The sequence below is a fragment of the Salvelinus namaycush genome, chromosome 4, assembly GCF_016432855.1.
Source record: "Salvelinus namaycush isolate Seneca chromosome 4, SaNama_1.0, whole genome shotgun sequence".
In the NCBI taxonomy this organism is placed as follows: domain Eukaryota; kingdom Metazoa; phylum Chordata; class Actinopteri; order Salmoniformes; family Salmonidae; genus Salvelinus; species Salvelinus namaycush.
Window position 1 is genome coordinate 46650525 of NC_052310.1, and position 21594 is coordinate 46672118.

The window sequence follows — 21594 nt, forward strand, 5'->3', positions numbered from 1 at the left end:
AGCCACTAACCAAGAAACAACTTCATCAGATGACAGTCTGATAACATATTTATTGTATAGCATATGTTTTGTTCGAAAAATTTGCATATTTCAGGTATAAATCATAGTTTACATTTCAGCTACAATCAGAAATTGCACTGAAAGCAGCCATAATATTTACAGACACCAACGTCAAATACCTAATTACTCATCATAAAACATTTCTGAAAAATACATAGTGTACAGCAATTGAAAGACAGGCATCTTGTGATTCCAGACAATGTTTCCGATTTATCAAGTGTTTTACAGCGAAAACACAATATAGCGTTATATTAGCGTAGCCACAATAGCCAGAAACACTTGGGCGCCCACGACCAGTTCACATGCACGACAGATATTAGAAATAGCATCATAAAATGTTTCTTACTTTTGGTGATCTTCCGTCAGAATGTTGGACAAGGTGTCCTTTGTCCAGAACAGTCGTTGTTTGGATCTGGAACGTCAAATTTCCCTCTTGATTTAGCATGGGCACTTGCCAAGTAGCACGGATCTCTCCAACGTCAACAAAGTCAGAGAACGGAACACGGCAAAACTCCCGAAAAAATTTCAATAATCTGATTAAACTATATTGAAAAAACATACTTTACGATGATATGGTCACATGTATCAAATAAAATCTAAACCGGAGATGTTAGTCGTCCATAACGACAGCTAAACAGAAGGCAAATCCATGTCCCCTTTCGCGCGCTCCAGAAACAGGAAATGGACGGTCACGTCATACAAAGAGCTTTAATTCCACCTCAGACCAAGATAAACACGAAATTTCTTCTCTCACCGCCTCTTGACAACCAGGGGAAGGTGTATGAAGTGTACGTAGACTCTTACGTGTCATGCCCATGTATAGGCAGGAAGTTGAACAGAGCATCGATTTCTGACATTCCACTTCCTGGTCAGGAAATGTGCTGCAGAATGAGTTCTGTTTCACTCAGAGAAATAATTCAAACGGTTTTAGAAACTAGAGAGTGTTTTCTATCCAATAGTAATAATAATATGCATATTGTACGAGCAAGAATTGAGTACGAGGCCGTTTGAAATGGGCACGATTTAACTGGCTACTCAATACTGCCCCTTGCAGCCATAAGAAGTTAAGTTACATTCTTATTCTAACATTGATTTAAATAAAAAAATTCTCATCAATCTACACACAATACCCAATACTGACAAAGAGAAAACAGGATATTTACATTAGTATTCAGACCCTTTGCTATGAGACTCAGATGCATCCTGTTTCCATTGATCATCCTTGAGATGTTTCTACAACTTAATTGGAGTCCACCTGTGGTAAATTCAATTGATTGGACATGAAAGGCACACACCTGTCTATATAAGGTCGCACAGTTGACAGTGCATGTCAGAGCAAAAACTAAGCCATAGGTTGAAGGAATTCTCAATAGAGCTCCGAGGCAGGATTTTGTTGGTTGAGTCAGGGTAGGGTCCGAAAAAATTTCAGCAGCATTGAAGATCCCCAAGAACACAGTGGCGTCCATCATTCTTAAATGGAAGAAGTTTGGAATTACCAAGACTCTTCCTAGAGCTGGAAAACTGAGAAATCGGGGGAGAAGGGCCTTGGTCAGGGAGGTGACCAAGAACCTGATGGTCATTCTGACAGAGCTCCAGAGTTTGTCTGTGAAGATGGGAGAACCTTCCAAAAGGACAACCATCGATACAGCACTCCACCAATCAGGTCTTTATGGTAGAGTGGCCAGACGGAAGCCACTCCTCAGTAAAAGGCACCTGACACCTGGCACCTGAGTTTGCCAAAAGGCACCTAAAGGACTCTCAGACCATGAGAAACAAGATTCTCTGGTCTGATGAAACAAAGATTGAACTCTAGCCTGAATGCCAAGTATCACGTCTGGAGGAAACCTGGCACCATCCCTGAGGTGAAGCATGGTGGTGGCAGAATCATGCTGTGGGGATGTTTTTCAGGGGCAGGGACTGGGAGACTAGTCAGGATCGAGGAAAAGATTAATGGAGCAAAGTACAGGGAGATCCTTGATGAAATCCTGCTACAGAGCGATCAGGACCTCAGACTGGGACAAAGGTTCACCTTCCAACTGGACAATGATCCTTCGGGACAAGTCTCCGAATGTCCTTGAGTCGCCCAGCCAGAGCCCGGACTTGAACCCGATCGAACATCTCTGAAGAGACCTGAAAATAGCTGTGCAGCAATGCTCCCCATCCAACATGACAGATCTTGAGAGGATATGCAGAAAAGAATGGGAGAAACTCTCCAAATACAGGTGTGCCAAGCTTGTAGCGTCATACCCAAGCAGACTCGAGGCTGCAATCGCTGCCAAAGGTGCTTCAACAAAGTACTGAGTAAAGGGTCTGAATTGTAGTCAGGAGACAGAAAAGATTTGGCATGGGTCCACAGATCCTCAAAAGGTTTTAAAGCTGCACCATCGAGAGCATCCTGACGGGTTGCATCACTGCCTGGTATGGCAACTGCTCGGCCTCCGACCGCAAGGCACTACAGAGGGTAGTGCGTACGGCCCAGTACATCACCGGGGCCAAGCTTCCTGCCATCCAGGACCGCTATACCAGGCGGTGTCAGAGGAAGGCCCTAAAAATTGTCAAAGACTCCAACCACCCTAGTCATAGACTGTTCTCTCTGCTACCGCACGGCAAGCGGTACCAGAGCGCCAGGTCTAGGTAAAAGAGCCTTCTAAATAGCTTCTACCCCCAAGCCATAAGACTCCTGAACAGCTGATCAAATGGCTACCCAGACTATTTGCATTTCCCCCTCCCCCCTTCTATGCTGCTGCTACTCTCTGTTATTATCTATGCATAGTCACTTTAATAACTCTACCTACATGTACATATTACCTCAATTACCTCGACACCGGTGCCCCCGCACATTGACTCTGTACCGGTACCCCCTGTATATAGCACCGCTATTGTTATTTACTGCTGCTCTTTAATTATTTGTTAATCTTATCTCTTACTTTTGTTTGGGGGGGGGTATTTTCTTAAAACTGCATTGTTGGTTAAGGGCTTGTAAGTAAGCATTTCACTGTAATGTCTACATGTGTTGTATTCAGTGCATGTGACATATACAATGTTATTTAATTTGATTTTAATAATTATGTAAATTTGATATTTCAATTTGGTTTTTTTTACATTAGCAAAAATCTTTAAAAAACGGTTTTTGCTTTATCATTATGGGGTATTGTGAGTAGAATGATGAGGGGGGAAACTATTTAATCAATTTTAGAATAAGGCTGTAACATAACAGAATGTGGGAAAAGTCAAGGTGTCTGATAACTTTCCGAATGCACCGTATATCATCTAATGAACACATATTGTACGGAGTAGTCATATCTAACAGACCAATTACAGAAAGAGTCTAATAGGCTAGATCGTGCCCCTACTGAGCTCATGTGTATTAGATCAGAGAAGCTTTACAGATCTTAATCTCACATGGATATACAGATGTATGTAAGTTAAATATCTGTAGTAGCTGTCAGGCGATCCAGGTGATGTAAAGATTTTGGGGATTACATGGTTCTGGCTTTGAGCTGAAACCTGTAACACTGTATAACATATGTCATGTTCCAAGGATGCTGCCTGTAGGGATATTCAGAACAATCTATTGTTATAACAATCTATCTCTGTCCGATACTGTACGGCACCTCAACACACACACACACACACACACACACACACACACACACACACACACACACACACGTGTAGCTCCAGTATTCCTGCACATTGCTTCTAGCAATGAAGTGAGGCTCTGATTGTAATGCAATTCTAACATTTTCAGAGAGCAGTTCAAATAATTAGGATCCAGAAATAACTGATAAATTAATGAATTCCAAAGTATTTCCTGTGTGTGACTTTACTCTTCAGCCTTAGCCAGTCCATAGTTGAAATGTGCCTCGCTGGACACCATAGCCATGACTCATAATGCAGACTCAGTGACGGACCCATCAACCTGATCCTCTGTTTAAGTGAAACATCACTCTTGGAATAGAAGCTCAACCTCCACCATGTTGCCAGAGTAATGATGTGTGCGATGACATATTGGATGCTTTATCTTATCTTAGAATCAATGCTACAGCCGTAAAAACAGAAAAGAAGTGGAATTAATGATGCAAGACATTTAAAGAGCAGAGAGAGCATATTCTGGGGGAGAAGGGATTTAAGGGAAGTAGTATTGTGTTTATTGAGTTGTACTGAGTGTGTCATTGCTTCCCATCACTGCTACCATCCACCTCCAGTGGTCTGTGCACCTCAGCTGTCAATCACTCTTTTTTATTCTGTCTGTCCATGGCTACTCTGGCCACATGCAAATATGGATTGTGAAGAGGTGTCAAGCTTTGCAAAAACAAGAAAGAAAGAAATAAAGACAATAAAAGGCAGAGAATTTGGATACTGCTTATATTTTCTATTCAGCCCTTAATTGTCTGTTTTCGGCTGAAGAAAAAAATACGTATGGCAGAACAATGAGACCGCCTTGGGGAGCAACCTTAGATTATTATTTGTTTACTGTTCGTTGAATAATAATGAGCCTCCTTGCTTGAAGATCCCCAGTCACTCATTAGTTCCGGTGTAAAACTTGTTATGGATGTGAATATGGAAGTAGCTAAAGCAGCGGTTTTGCATTTGAGCAGTGGGTAGTTACTAATAGGGTTGGCAAAGCTATCGGTAATTTACCAAAGTTACCAGAATCTTCAGTAATTTTGGTAATTAACAGAAAATGTATGGCAATCTATCGTAACTTTGGTAATTTATACTTGAATAACTTTTTAAAAATGTATTCATATATTGTATTCATTTATTATATCTGTGTCCATATTGTTCATGAGTTTGTAGTAGATAGATAGACCATATGGTTGAAGAGAAAATAGCCTAATTAATGAAAAAAGCATTTCATCAACAATGGCAAAAATTTCAATTTAACTCTGAAACTCTTCCAACTATTGACTGCCACCAGTTTGATGCCAATACATTGACTACAAATACATATTGATATAGTAAAATAAATAGAAGTTTATCAATAAAAATAAATAATATTTCATTCTGAAACCCTCAGATTAAACACCAATGGTATGCACTAAATGTATTATTTAAATTTATGTTAATGTTTTACAGCTTTGTCATTATTTTTTAAATTGATTTCATATATTTTACATGTGAAAAGGCCACACAGAGGGCCAGAGATTATTGCAGACACCTGTGATAATCTGAAGTACCCAAAAGGGACACTAGATATCTTGTGTTAGATTACATAAAATTCTTGAAAGACACCAACATTTTGTTAGTTTACTGGTAAACTTAAATAGTTTCCAGAAAGGTTTTTAAAGTAAACAAAATCTGAAACTAAGACAAAAACTAAAATTGGAAAACAATTTAGTCAACGGAAATAAAAATGTAAAACTAAAAACATTTGAAAAACTAAAACTATACTGAAACTAAAAACATTTGAAAAACTAAAACTACACTGAAACTATCTTTGACTGCAAAACAAAATAAAATAAAATGGAAACCATATAAATGATATTTAGTTTTGTTCTTCTCAACTTTGAGCAAAAATCGAATGGGGTTTTCAAACTTTTTTTCAAATGGGGTTTTCAAGCTTCTGAATAATTGCTGCCAGTAGATGCCGATGTTTTAAATAGGCCTAGCTTGTGCATCACTATCACTAGCTTTCACTTGCTAACAGGGAAGAAATCCTTGGGCGAGCACGGATTGTGACAGAGCCAAGCTAGAACAGCTTGTGAAGTTGCTGGAGCCGTTCACAAATCCACACTGACCAACTTGCTGACCAGTGACTGTGCCAAACTAAAGCAGCTTGTGAGGTTGCTGAAGCCATTCAGAATCCACACCGACCAACTTCAAACTGCCAGCCAGAAGCTGTCTGATGTGGTGCCCCGTGCCTTCTCAACCTTGAGGTACACTTGTAGTCAACTACTGTTGCAAAACAGTTGGCACAGGTACTCCTGAAGTCACTGCGTGGGCGCTTCGCATAATGAATCCTCTGGAAACTTTGATCCCACCTCTGCAGCAGCTTGCCTGTATGTCTCTGGCACTTCGCTCAACAGAGATCGAGCCACTGATGAGGAAAGCAGAGTCATTTGTGCTTCAGTAAATCAGAGTACAACCGTGGAGCAGCAGGACCCCAGGAAGATGCCAGCAAGCATCTCGGCCACAGTGCGTTGAAAATATAGGTTCCTCACATCGATGATTGTATCTGAGGTCACTGTCTTGCCGGAGGGTCAACCTGGCCGGGCATTAAGTGCACTGTGTGATCTGTGGAAATACCTGAAAGAGGTAAAGGGCGGCATGTTTACAGAGTCACCTCTCCAGTTCTGGCAGGCAAGGATGGCTGTTTTCCAAAGCTGTGTCTTGTGGCACTGGGTCTGATTTCTGCCTCTGCATCCCAAGTGTTCCTGGAGACAATATTATCTGTCTGTGGACAACTGTCATCAGTCTTGAGAAACCGAATGACCACCTCTTTAGAACACAGTGTCTTCTTGAAGATAAACCAGAAAATCTTGTTTAGTTGAACAGAAACACACACGCACACAAGCTGGCTGGCTGTGAACTGATAGATTTGTGAGGAAGTGTTGTATTGCTTATGTTTTTGCTGTTGTTGCAGCTATTTGCAGGGGTTAGTTAGTGATACATGTATATATTACATAAAATCGAATCAAATTGTATTTGTCACATGCGCTGAATACAACTGGTGTAGACTTTATGGTGAATTGCTTTCTTAGGAGCACTAGTAACACGAGGAATAAAATAACATACACAAGAATTAAGCAATATACAGGGAGTACCAGTACTAGATCAATGGGCAGAGGTACGAAGTAAACATAACATGTCAAATGTGTCATGATAACTTGTTGTTTTTTCCTCTGCTTCTGTCAGGGGAAGGTACTTGATTCTTCTTAGATCTTCTAATGTTAAAAAAGCATTGGATTAGTGTAAACATGGGCAAGAGAGTTTCCTTCCACCATATTTTTTGGCACCAATGTCAAGTCACATTAGGATTGATTTATGATTTAAACCTAACCAAACCATATCTTTTTTTTTATTTAACCTTTATTTAACTGGGCAAGTCAGTTAAGAACAAATTCTTATTTACAATGACGACCTACACCGGCCAAACCCAGACGACGCTGGGCCAATTGTGCGCCGCCCTATGGGACTCCCATAGGGCGGCTGGTTGTGATACAGCCTGGATTCGAACCAGGGTGTCTGTAGTGACCCCTCTAGCACTGAGATGTAGTGCCTTAGACCGCTGTTCCACTCGGAAGCCCTGGTTCGAATCCAGGCTGTATGTCTTGGCATGGAGTAGTATGGAGTCCTTTAGTGGCCAAAAGCCTGTGTTAGCATGGACAGCGTCAATGAGGATTTTCGCCATTTTGATTTAGTCAACTGGGCAGGACTTCCAACTTCATTGGTTGATCCCTTACCTGGTTGGCATGACCTGATGACCCGGTTGGAGTCATGACATCAGGAGGGATCAGCCAATGAATTTTACTTGTGAAGATGAAAAATGACTTTCAAGATGGAGATAGACTCAATGGTTCTGCCCATGCTCTCACAGACTCCACCATGACACAGATACAGAGATGTTATGCTTATCCAAGCTTATGGTCCTTGCCATCACCTTATGTATTACTGACCCCGAGTGGCAAGAAGTGGCATCCCCCCCCAAAAAATTAAATGGCCCCCCACAGTGACCGTATGTACATATCCCAACCAGAAGCCATGGATTACAGGCATCATCTGCACTGACCTAAAGGCTAGAGCTGCCGCTTTCAAGGACCAGGACAATAACCCAGACGCGTATAAGAAATCCCGCTACGGCCTCCGGCGAACCATCAAACAGGCAAAGCGTCAATACAGGACTAAGATCGAATACTACTACACCGGCTCTGATGCTCACCAGATGTGGCAGGGCTTGCAAACTATCAAGGATTGCAAAGGGAAACCCAGCCGCGAGCTGCCCAGTGACGGGAGCCTACCAGAACGCCAAGGTAACCTGTCAGACAGCCTCTTCCCCCTCAGGAGGCTGAAAATATTTGGCATTGGTCCTCAGATCCTCAAAATGTTCTACAGCTGTATTGACAGCATCTTGCCTGGCTGCATCACTGCTTGGTATGGCAACTGCTTGGCATCCGACCGCAAGGCGCTACAGAGGGTAGTGTTTATGGCCCAGTACATCACTGGGGCCGAGCTCCTTGCCATCCAGGACCTCTATACCAGGCGGTGTCATAGGAAGACCCTAAAAATGATCAAAGACTTCAGCCACCCAAATCATAGACTGTTCTCTCTGCTACCACTTGGCAAACGGTACAGATGCACCAAGTCTGGAATCAACAGGACCCTGAACAGCTTCTACCCCCAAGTCATAAAACTGCTGAATAGTTAGTCTGGGTAGCTATTAGGGCTGACCCCATTTAGTCAACTGGTCGATTGTTTGGTTGACAGGCTGTTGGTCGACTGCTTGTTAGTTGTGATACTGCAGTAGGCTACTGCCTTGGGCTTCTCGGTTTACCCAGTAACGTCATCAGCAGAACCAGAAATTAACTCTTCATGGTCCTTTTTGTATCACAATGTTGTAAGACTAATGCTAGTTTTACATCAGTTCAAGCCCACAGTACAGTTCTGAGGGACCATATATAGACTGGTGTGTGCCTTTCCAAATAATGTCCAATCAATTGAATTTATCACAGGTGGACTCCAAGGAAGTTGTAGTAACATCTCAAGGATGATCAATGGAAACAGGATACATCTGAGTCTTATAGGAAATGGTCTGAGTACTTATGTAAATAAGGTGTTTCAGTTTTTTGTTTCTAATAAATTTGCAAACATTCCCAAAAACCTGTTTTCGCTTTGTCATTATGAGGTATTGTGTGTAGATTTCTGAGGAAATTGTTTTATTTAAATCCATTATAGAATAAGGCTGTAACGTAACAAAATGTGGATAAAGTCAAGGTGTCTGAATACTTTCTGAAGACCCTGTATGTATGTAAAGGTGTCACTGTTAGATGAACAATTTTCCTCTCTGACAATTGGCCAACTGTGACATTTAAAGAGTCTCAGGGAGTATGACATCATGCTCTTTGTACAGTAACAAGGAAAAATATGTTGGGTCTGGGTTTGGTTTTATGGTGTTACATATTCCGGATGTGTAGGCCAACAGGCAATGAAATGGTTCATTATTTTAAAACCACTGCACCTCAGGGCTGTTATCCTTAATTGTCATCTGTCTGCGAAGCTCTTGTGTACAACTACATATAGTTGATGCTAGATAGCTAGTGATCTGGCAATGTTGTAAATTGTCTGATTAACTATTGTTTAACACCCTACCGCCATTGCCCTCTGTTTAACACCAAACCGCCATTGTCCTCTGTTCTATTGGTGAACTTGCAGTCACTGGAGAACAAACTGGATGAGCTCCGTTCAAGACTATCCTATCAACAGGACCTGAAAAACTGTAATATCATATGTTGCTCAGAGTCGTGGCTGAATGAGGACATGGATAATATATACTACCGTAAAATAGTTTGGGGTCACTTAGAAATGTCCTTGTTTTTGAAAGAAAAGCACATTTTTCGTCCATTAAAATAACATCAAATTGATCAGAAATACAGTGTAGACATTGTTAATGTTGTAAATGACCATTGTAGCTGGAAACAGCTGATTTTTTTATGGAATATCTACTATCTAGCGAATGCTAAACTACAGGACTGTTCTGCTAACAGACTGAAATATGTTCTGGGATTCAACTGATAACTTTGAGGAGTTTCACATCAGTCACTGGCTTCATTAATAAGTGCATCAACGACGTCATCCCCACAGTGACCGTACATACTAGTGGTACGTGGGTCAGCTGTTTGTTCACCCGCACCCACCCGCAATTGCTAATAACCCATCCGGCCACAGTTGTGGCTGCTTTGCGTGATGTATTGTTGTCTCTACCTTCTTGCCCTTTGTGCTGTTGTCTGTGCCCAATAATGTCTGTACCCTGTGCTGTTGCCATGTTGTGTTGCTACCATGTTGTTGTCATGTTGTGTTGCTGCCATGCTATGTTGTTGTCTTAGGTCTCTCTTTATGTAGTGTTGTGTTGTCTCTCTTGTCGTGATGTGTGTGGGGTCCTATATTTTGATTGAATTCTTTTTTAATTTTTTCATCCAATCCCAACTCCTGTCCCCGCAGGAGGCCTTTTGCCGTTTTGTAGGCCGTCATTGTAAATAAGAATTTGTTCTTAACTGACTTGCCTAGTTAAATAAAGGTAAAAATTCTGCAACCGCCTAACTATATATGATCAAGTGAAAATCTGAGGCCTCGCACCTAACCCGCAAATATAGAAAATGCACTATAGGCTACAGTCAAAGACGGGATAACGATATTTTGACTGGGGGTGCAGGATTTATTTTTTGCATAAAATTTGTATATATTTTTTTTTTTTTACTGTTTTTGCTTTGTCATTATGGGGTATTGTGTGTAGATTGATGAGGAAAAAATAAATGTAATCAATTTTAGAATAAGGCTGTAACAAAATATGGAGAAAGTCAAGGGGTCTGAACTTTCCAAATGCACTATATATGTTGCCCTACAAGACTAAGTAAACCCTTGCTCAGCAGAATGATGTAATAGGTCGATCTAGTTGACATCAGTAAAGTTTTTGATGTCATCTTTCGCGGCGCAAAGACGTTTAGGGACTGGGGATTATCTGTGCAAAATGACATCAGTTTGACCGGTTGTAAGGAAAAAGAAAGTCAGGAAACCTAACTTGTTTCCTGATTTAAGTTTCGGCTTCGATGCCTATTTTACGTGGTTGAAATACTATCAGCTTTTATGAAGCTTTTGTGATGAAGACAGCACCTCTACCAATTGTATCTAACTGAGCATTGCATTCTATCAAGATGCAAAAATAAATACATCAAATTTCTCCAGTCCTGTTCCCAAGTTCAAATTTAGCCTACATTTGGTTAATCATTTTACTGCAAGAAATGCTTAATTCTGCAGGAGATATTATTAAGGCTATGTGAGAGGTTATAGACCTACAGTCAGTGTCCAGATTTCACTTTCCATTTAACCCATCTAAACAGTAGGGTACAGTTCCCTTGACATGCCATAGGTCTATTTGAAGTCCCGTCTTCTTACTATCGAATTTGTACAGCGCCTCACAATCATCACACATAACATAGTGCTATCATCCTCTTTTACCACTACACCAAATCTTTTACAAACATTACTTTCCTGGCCCTCCCTTCTCTTTTGTGTTCAACTCTCCTATTGCAGCTTTTGTCTAATTAAATTAAACTTCAACAATATCCTTTTTGCCTCCATGGATTGACGTTAGCTTTTTCTGACCATTCCCAAAAACATTATTTGGCGATTGGTTGTGTAGGCTCACACGTACAGTTAAGACCTAAAGTTTAGGCTTATCTACTAATAGCAGATAGCCTAATATAATGAAAGAAAAACCTCAATGCAGCCTATATAAATTGCACAATAATTATACATTTATGGATTTTTTAAGGTATTGTTTCTCTTTATTCAACCTGCCCGCCACCCACCCCCCCTTCAGCCACACATTATTAAATTACCCTAAACCTGTTGAGTCAACCCACGCATCACTAGTACATACCCCAAGCCATGGATTACAGGCAAAATATGAGCTAAAGGCTAGAGCTGCTGTTTTCAAGGAGCTGGACACTAATACGGGCGTTTATAATCCTGCTACAACCTCCGACAAGCCATCAAACAGGCAAAGCATTAATATAGGACTAAGATTGAATCCTATTATGACGGCTCTGATACTAGACGGATATGGCAAGGTAAACAAACTATCACGGGTTACAACGGGAAACCCAGGCGCGAGCTGCCTCTAGCAACGCGAGCCTACCAGACAAGCTAAATGCCTTCTATGCTCGCTTCGAGGCCAGCAAAACTGAACCATTCATGATAGCACCAGCTGTTCCAGACAACTGTGTGATCTCGCTCTCCATAGCCGCTGTGAGTAAGACCCTTTAAACTTGATACACATAGGAAACTGTTGAGCGTGACAAAACCAGCAGCATTGCAGTTCTTGAAACAAACCAGTGTGTCTGGCACCTACTACCATACCCCATTCAAAGGCACTTAAATATTTTGTCTTGCCCGTTCACCCTCTGAATGGCACACATACACAATCCATATCTCAATTGTCTCAAGACTTAAAATCCTTCTGTAGCCTGTCTTTTCCCCTTCATCTACACTGGTTGAAGTGGATTTAACTAGTGACATCAATAAGGGATCATAGCTTTCACCAGGATTCACCTGGTCAGCCTATGTCATGGAAAGAGCAGGCGTGCTTAATGTGTTGTATACTCAGGGTATAGCCATGAAATGCTGGACAAAAGAAATACCTACAGTATGTAAGAATGCTGTTCATTGACTACAGATCAGCATTCAAAATCATAGTCTCCTCCAAGCTCATCACCAAGCTCAGGACCCTGGGACTGAACACCTCCATCTTCTACTGGATAATAGACTTCCTGATTGGCCGCCCCCAGGTGAGAGTCGGCAACAACACATCCGCCACGCTGACCATTAACACGGGGGCCCCTCAGGGGTGTGTGATGACTTCCCTCCTGTTCACCCACAGCTGCGTGTCCGCGCACAACTCCAACACCATCAAGTTTGCTGACAACACGGCAGTGATAGGATTGATCACTGACAATGATGAGGCAGTGGGTGCCAGGACAACAACCTCTCCCTCAACTTCAGCAAGAAAATGGAGTTGATCGTGGACTACAGGAAAAGGAAGGGCGAGCACACCCACATCCACATTGATGGGGCTGAAGTGGAGTAGGTTCCTCTGTGTCCACATCACTAAGGAATTAACATGGTCCACACACACCCACACAGTTGTGAAGGCACAACAGCGCGTAGTCCCCCTTAGGCGGCTGAAAAGATTTGGCATTGGCCCTCAGGCTACCCAGTCTACGTGCATTGACCCTTTTTTGCACTAACTCTCTTGCACTGACTCTATGCCCCCACCTGGACTCTACCCACACACTCACACATACTTACACTGACACCCCAACACACACATACACACACACACACACACACACTTGATACTCCCACACAAAATTTCACACTCACCATATACATGGCTGCTACTGTCTCTTATATATATTTTTGCCTAGTCACTTTGCCCCTACTTATGTGCAATGTTCCCTCTATTTTTTTTCCAGCACAGAGCACATTTTTGGTCTGCTGAGCGCAAACCTGAAAATTCTGTCAAACTTCCAGCACCTGTTTACTATGAACACTGCCTGTATTGAACCCACTTTAAGTTACAGTTTTAACAGTGGCCAAATAAGCTACCTTGGCTAGTTGATAATAATGTAGGCCTATCAGAGTGACTTACCATCAAAAACAATGGAGAAAATCCATCCCATAACATTTTAACATGGAAATAGCTATTGAAATAGTTCTACGATACAGTCTACAGTAGCAGCCAATGTGTGGTGTTCAATGTAGGCCTACATTCAGTGAGACTTTTGAAAACATGCATGGCTTGACATTAACATGTTTAGCCACAAATGTGGTTGTATTGTGTTGTTTGATGCAAGAAACCACTTCACACAAAATAAAAAAAATTGTGTCAAATAAAATGCCAATACCATTAATATAAAAAAGAATCAAACAAAACTGTATGCTACCCTCTGCCTATTGGATTCTTTGCTTATTCATGCCTGCCTCAAAATACAACACTGCCAATTTAAGACATACAAAACCTCCTTACTTGACTAGCTTTTTGAAGATGGCTAGGAATGTACATGTTTATGCTCATGTAGGAAGCAATCACTTCCCCATTGCTGATCAGAAGTTAGCTATAACTGGGCTAATAACTCACTCACTAGCAAAGAATATGAACAAATGTGCACATGGCTACTTGCAGCTTTTGCCCTTTGATCTACAAAGAAAAGCCCATCGACTCCTGACCGCTCATGCTGTCAATGGAATACAATCCTCCAATGCGGCCTGCCTAAAACAAAATCACACACCAAGTCATGCATAGTTATATTTATTTCGGTATGATGGATTGAAAGGAGCTAATATAATGTTGTTTCAATCACGATTCCCTCATTTGAGGAAAATGTTGATAGTGTAAACTAATGGGGCAAACTTTAGTAAAGCTGAGTGAAGTTCAATCTTTTGCGTTTCTGTGCGGGCTGATACTGTATTTCTGCTGTGCCCAGCTTAGAGGGAAAATTGCCTATAGGTACATAGCTACCTCAATTACCTCGTACCCTGACCTGCACGTCGACTTGGTATTGGTACTCCCTGTATATAGTCATGCTATTTTTACTGTTATTGTTATTGATTATTCACTGTGTATTTATTCCTCATGTCACTATTTCTATATATACTGAACAAAAATCAAGAAGCTGGTTAAACAGTATGATAATTAGACAGGTGCAACTTGTGCTGGGGACAATAAAAGGCCACTCTAAAATATGCAGTTTTGTCACACAACACAATGCCACAGATGTCTCAAGTCTTGAGGGAGCGTGAAATTGGCATGATGACTGCAGGAATGTCCACCAGAGTTGTTGCCAGAGAATGTAATGTTAATTTCTCTACCATAAGCCACCTCCAATGTCATTTTAGAGAATTTGGCAGTATGTCCAACCAGGCTTACAACCGCAGACAACGTCTAACCATGCCAGCCCAGTACATCCACATCCAGCTTCTTTACCTGCACGATCGTCTGAGACCAGCCAACCGGACAGCTGATGAAACTGAGGAGTATTTCTGTCTGTAATGAAGCTCTTTTGTGGCTGGGCCTGGCTCCTCAGTAGGTGACCCTGGCTCCCAAGTGGGTGGGTCTATGCACTCTGCGCCCCTACCCAGTCATGTGAAATCCATAGATTAGGGCCTAATGAATTTATTTAAATTGATTGATATGAACTGTAACTCACTGTAATCGTTGAAATTGTTGCATGTTTCATTTATATTTTTGTTCAGTATATATTTTTAATCTTAACTCTGCATTGTTGGAAAGGGACCGTAAGTTTCACTGTTAATCTACACATGGGACATATAAAAATGTATTTTGTTTGATACATTTTGATCATTTTGTGTAAATAAGTGAAAGGGGGATTTGCAGTAGGTTAGAGAAAACTATCCTAAATATATTAACATGTCACCAAAAAATGTATTAAAACAAACTGTTTTGCAATGAAGGTCTACAGTAGCACTCTATAGGGTGGCACTGTAGTGTAGCCGGAGGACAGCTAACTTCTGTCCTCCTCAATTGACTTCAATACAAAACCTAGGAGGCTCATGGTTCTCATCCCCTTCCATAGACTTACACAGTAATTATGACAACTTCCGGAGGATGTCCTCCAACCTATCAGAGTTCTTGCAGCATGAACTGACATGTTGTCCACCCAATCAAAGGATCAGATAATTAATCTAGTACTGAAAGCATAAGCTGCAGCTAGCTAGCACTGCAGTGCAGTGCATAAAATATGGTAAGTAGTTGACTCAAAGAGAAAGAAAGACAATAGTTGAACAAATTAATTTCTTCTAAAGTTAAGGGGAAGCAAGAAAGAGAGAGAGAGCTAGCTGTATTTGGTTGTATTTGTTTTGCTTTCACTTTCACTTAGCTAGCTGAATGCAGCTAGCTAGTTTAGCCTACTTAAACACCCGGCTCAAACAGAAAGGGATGCAATGTTAGCTAGCTGGCTATGGCTGTCCAACACTGGCACTCTTCCAAGTCAAAGTAAGCTTTTGGTTTTATTAATTTGTTGCCACCAGGGCCCGCCGGTGTAACTGCTAAACTGCTTTCTGACTGTACACTGTACTGCATGATTGTAGCAGGTTTACTAACGCATTAGTTCTAGTAGCCATGTTGACTATGAGGTGACAATGATGTAGGCTGTGTGTAGAGGTTAGCAGTCATGATATGAAGGTTTGGGTTGGAAATATTTTTTCCCCTGGTCACAGACAGCTGATGTCCACAAGCGAAGGGAAAAGGTGACAGGAGAGCATTTGCAACTGTTGGATTAATGATTACACCCTAGATCTGCTAGATGCAGGCAAGAGTGTGGAAGGCAGTATTGAGTGTGTCACTGTCTGTTACCTTGATTACTCAAAATTCTCTCGACCTGTGTTGTTGTAAACTTTCATTCATAGGTTAGGTTGCAGCATCCACATGATGGGTACAGGGAAAATGTTAGTATTATGTAGTAGCGTAAACCTATTGAGCTGGGTGAATGGAATATGAATGACAGTCATACCACATGCTGTTATAGAAATAAGGTCTTGCAAAAACAAAAAAGCATCCTCCCTCATCTTAAATGGCACTGACTGCCACTAATAAAAAGCCTTTGTCGTAAGATAATGAACATTGGGTGAGAAAGACCTTCTACACAAGAAAAAGAATGAAACAAGAGACCTTGAGATGGAAAACTTTCTTTAACAGTGCTCAACAAATGAATGTGGGCTGCTGAGTTCCTGCCAAGCTCAATAACCTATTTATAAGGACATGTTGATATGCCTCACAAACCAAAATACTTTAAAATGGAGGCCAAACAACACCAACGAATGAGGTATCATGTCCCATCGCTCTAGTAGTTTTTGTGTGAGCAGCCTAGATCGCAATAACTTTTTCATAGCAAGGGTATCAATATCCTAAAACCAACAGGAGAGGAGAGCAGAGGAAATAGCACCTTCCTTTGTGTTATTGAGCCTGATTAGTTCTTGAACATCCATTAGTTTATTCACACTCTTTGTAGGGTTCAGAGTTTAGCACTTCAGTGTGTAGGGGTGTTACATGCTTTCCCCATGCATGGAACATTTCATTTGCACATTAAATCTTGATTGTGACAATGCATCTTCAAATCAAATTGTATTAGTCAGATGCGCCGAATACACCTTACAGTGAAATGCTTATTTACGAGCCCCTAACCAACAATGCAGTTTAAAAGAAATATGAATAAGAATAAGAAGTAAAAGTAACAAGTAATTAAAGAGCAGCAGTATAATAACAATAGCGAGACTATATACCGGGGGGTACTGTTACAGACTCAATGTGCGGGGGCACCGGTTTGTTGAGGTAAAATGTACATGTAGGTAGAGTTATTATCTTGTTAGTGTGCACTCTTTTTGTACACTAGAAAGGGGATGAAACAAGATGCATTGTAAAGAGAGAGGGAACATATGTCTTTAACAGTGCTCAACCAATGAGTGTGGGCTGCTGAGTTAATGCCAGTGGAGGCTAAACAACACCAACGAATGAGGTATTATGTCATATTTACTTCCTGTCTTTTTCAAATGTAATGAAACCTGACCACGACTGACCACAACTGGTGCTGGAATGCCAATGCGGTGCTGATGCTGTAGTGTTCAGCGAGGGCATGAGGGCACATCAGATAGAATATGTCAAATCGGGAAGAGGCTTACGAATACATCTACAGTGGGATAAGAAAACACTCATTTTTTCTTCAGTAGCTAGATAACAACAGTATCTGGATGTATTATATACAGTATGTGCCTCAACAAGAGAGGCACTGTACAGCTGACTAGGCTTTGACCGAGCATGAGAAGTAGGGAAGTGTTTCTTCAGCTGAAAGGATTAGATTTTTTTCATCCTTTTCTTCGGCTCTGTGCACTCCAGAGCTGGCCTGTATGCCGGGGGTATATGGGGCTGTATGCAAATCAATTTGGGACGCAGATGCGTGTGGAAATAGAATTAGTGCTGTCACCCAGCGTTATTTCATAATTTCTCTTTCATTCTCTCTGTCTCACTTGTTTTTTCCTACCACTCTCCTCCAATTTGGCTAGCAGTATCTGAAGTAATAGCAGTATTTTGCAACATACTGTGAGAAGGTTTTTCTTTGCTCTGGGAGTTCTAGACAGGGAGGTGAGCATGGTAAATGAAAGATTCATGCTTTAAAAGAGCATGGAAGCTGTAAGAAGCAGAGCTGGATTTCGGTCAAGTTGTTCAGTGCTCAAGGGGGCTCCTGTAATGGTGAATTATTAGAGTCGTGGAGTTGTGTGTATTCAAATGGATATCAACAGCCTTGAATTTACATATAACATCATATTATTTCTGCTGTCAGAGTAAGGGTGCTGGGGTTAAATGTCCAATTGGTTGTCAGGAACTCAGTAAAACTTTATCTCATCTCTCTGTTGAAAAAATATGTTCTGTCACTGGGCTACACACAATACCCCATAATGTCAAATTTGTACAAATTAGTAAAAATATTAAAGCTGAAATGTCTCGAGTCAGTAAGTATTCATCCCCTTTGTCATGGCAAGCCTAAATAATTTCAGGAGTAACAATGTGCTTAACATGTCATATAATAAATTGCATTGACTCACTCTGTGTGCATGGTCTCACTGTGTGCAATAATAGTGTTTAACATGATTTTTGAATGACTACCTCGTTTCTGTACCCTACTGTAAACAGTTTAAGTCGGAAGTTTACATACACCTTAGCCAAATACATTTAAATTCAGTTTTTCACAATTCCTGACATTTAATCCGAGTACAAAGTCATACTTCATATTTCCCCCCCCCCACAAAAGGGCTTTGTTACAGACAGAAATACTCCTCAGTTTCATCAGCTGTCCGAGTGGCTGGTCTCAGACGATCCCGCAGGTGAAGAAGCCAGATGTGGAGGTCCTGGGCTGGCGTGGTTACATGTGGTCTGCGGTTGTGAGGCCAGTTGGATGTACTAACAAATTCGACATTGGAGGTGGCTTATGGTAGAGAAATTAACATTAACTTCTCTGGCAACAGCTCTGGTGGACATTCCTGCAATCAGCAAGCCAATTGCACACTCCCTCAAGACTTGAGACCTCAGTGGCTTTGTGTTGTGTGACAAAACTGCACATTTTAGAGTGGCTTTTATTGTCCCCAGCACAAGATGCACCTGTGTAATGATCAGTGGTGAACAAAGTACTAAATTGTCATACTTGACTAAAAGTAAAGATAACCTAATAGAAATTGACTCAAGTAAAAGTCACCCATTAAAATTCTACTTGAGTAAAAGTCTAAAAGTATTTGGTTTTAAAAAATACTTAGTTATCAAAAGTAAATGGAATTGCTAAAATGTACTTAAGTATCAAAAGTAAAAGTATAAATCATTTCAAATTCCTTATATAAAGCAAACCAGACTGCACATTCTTTTTTTAAGACGGATAGCCAGGGGCAGACTCCAACATTCAGACGAAATTTACAAACAAAGCATTTGAGTTTAGTGAATCTTCCAGATCAGATGCAGTTGGGATGTGTGTGCATTGGATAATTTTCCTGTCAAAATGTAACAAGTACTTTTGGGTGTCAGGGAAAATGTATGGAGTAAAAAGTACATTATTTTCCTTCGGAATGTAGTAAAAGTTGCCAAAAATATTAATACTAAAGTAAAGTACAGATACCAACAACAAAAAAACTTCAGTAGTACTTTAAAGTATTTTTACTTAAGTACTTTACACAACTGGTAATGATCATGCTGTTTAATCAGCTTCTTGATATGCCACACCTGTCAGGTGGATGGATTATCTTGACAAAGGAGAAATGCTCACTAACAGGGATGTAAACAAATTTGTGAACAAAATATGAGAAAAATAAGCTTTTTGTGCATATAGAAAATGTCTGGGATCTTTTATTTCAGCTCATGAAACATGGGACCAACACTTTACATGTTGTGTTTATATTTGTGTTCAGTATAAATTAGATATTTATATATTTAATTTTCAATACATTTGCAAACATTTCTAAAAACATGTTTTCACTTTGTCATTATGGGGTATTGTGTGTAGATGGGTGAGAAAAAAATCAATGTAATCAATTCTGAATTCAGGCTGTAACACAACAAAATGTGGAATAAGTCAAGGGGTATGAATACTTTCTGAATGCACTGTATACCATCTGTAAAGGTTGCGCTGCTTTTAAATTAATGTTTATATATAATTTTTAAATAGCATTCTAGGGATACTGTTGTTTATCCAAAGTATTTGTTTACTTCAAATTATATAATAATGTTATAATGGCGTCAGAGGGGATGGCTGCCATTTTACGCGCTCCTAACCAACTGTGCTATTTTTATTTTATTTTGCATTGTTTGTAACTCATTTTGTACATAATGTTGCTGCTACCGTCTCTTATGAACGAAAAGAGCTTCTGGACATCAGAACAGCGATTACTCACCTTGAACTGGATTCATATTTTTTCTTTAATAAGTCCGACGTGAAGGATATACTGCTTTGTCAAGACAAGGCCCAAATCCCTGTCATCAGCGTGAAGAGAAGACGGAGGAAAAGGGGGTCTTGTAAGAATTCGCCAACGAGTAAGTAAACCACCACTTCACTCCGTATTATTGGTCAACGTGCAATCATTGTAAAAAAACATTGATGATCTACGATTAAGACTATTCTACCAACGGGACATTAAAAACTGTAATATCTTGTTTCACAGAGACGTGGCTGAACGACGACACGTTCAGCCAAAATACATAAACATATGTTATTCAATTATTGCACCCACACTGCTCGCGCGCGCCAACGATGGTCTGCGTTGCCAAGCACTCAAATTTAAGTCAGTTCTATTTGTTAATGCTGAACGCAGTGCAAGTCATGCCTCTCCCATCTCCTCATTGTTTTATAGAAGCAAATATGCACGTGCCATCTCCTTATTGGTTATACCCACGTGGGTGATTGAAAGATTAACTGAGTTCGGTCGTCATCGTGGTAACTATGAAAGTTAGATGCCAAACGCCATTTAAAAGTTCAAAGAAGAAAACAGCTGGAAGGAGGAGAGATGACTAGAAACAATTCGGTTGACCGTTTTATATGTGGAATAATTGTAGAGGACATTGTGCATTTCAGCTAAAATAACAACTCAACGTTTATATCCCAGGACAAATTAGCTAGCAACAGCAAACTAGCTAAATAGGACAAATTAGCTAGCAACTGCAAGCTAGCTAGCTAAATTGCCATAAATGTTTCATGCTTTTCGACCTGTCCCCAAATTAATATAATCGGTTAAGAGTTTGTTTTGATATTTCAACCCGCATGTCATGATATTTGTTAATGCTTGGTGTGGGGCCACAAAATCAATTTGCGCCCGGCGGCGCACACGCGACGACGTTTTTTGGGTACGGTCTAAGGTACAATTTCTCATGATAAGCTGTAGACCACACAATCTACCAAGAGAGTTATCATCTATATTATTTGTAGCCGTCTATTTACCACCACAAACTGATGCTGGCACTAAGACCGCGCTCAACGAGCTGAATAAGGCCATAAACAAACTAAAAAATGCTTATCCGGAAGCGGCTCTCCTATTGGCCGGGGACTTTAATGCAGGCAAACTTAAATCCGTTTTACCTCATTTCTACCAGCATATCATATGTGCAACTAGAGGGGGAAAAAACTCTAAACCATCTTTACTCCACACACAGAGACACATACAAAGCTCCCCCTTGCCCTCCATTTTGCAAATCTGACCATAATTCTATCCTCCTGATTCCTGCTTACAAGAAAAAACTAAAGCAGGGAGTACCAGTGACTTGCTCAA

The 21594-nt window shown here is 40.7% G+C and overlaps 1 protein-coding gene across 1 annotated transcript in view; it reads left to right on the top strand.

Annotated features, from left to right (window-relative positions):
* The first annotated feature begins 11841 nt into the window (after positions 1-11841).
* The window catches only part of LOC120045895 (disintegrin and metalloproteinase domain-containing protein 12-like), a 73035-nt gene continuing 63282 nt past the window's right edge, over positions 11842-21594 (top strand). Inside the window, exons 1-2 of the mRNA XM_038990824.1 lie at positions 11842-11849; positions 12659-12743. Of these exons, the coding sequence (XP_038846752.1) occupies positions 11842-11849; positions 12659-12743 (93 nt within the window). The remainder of the gene's footprint in view (positions 11850-12658; positions 12744-21594) is intronic.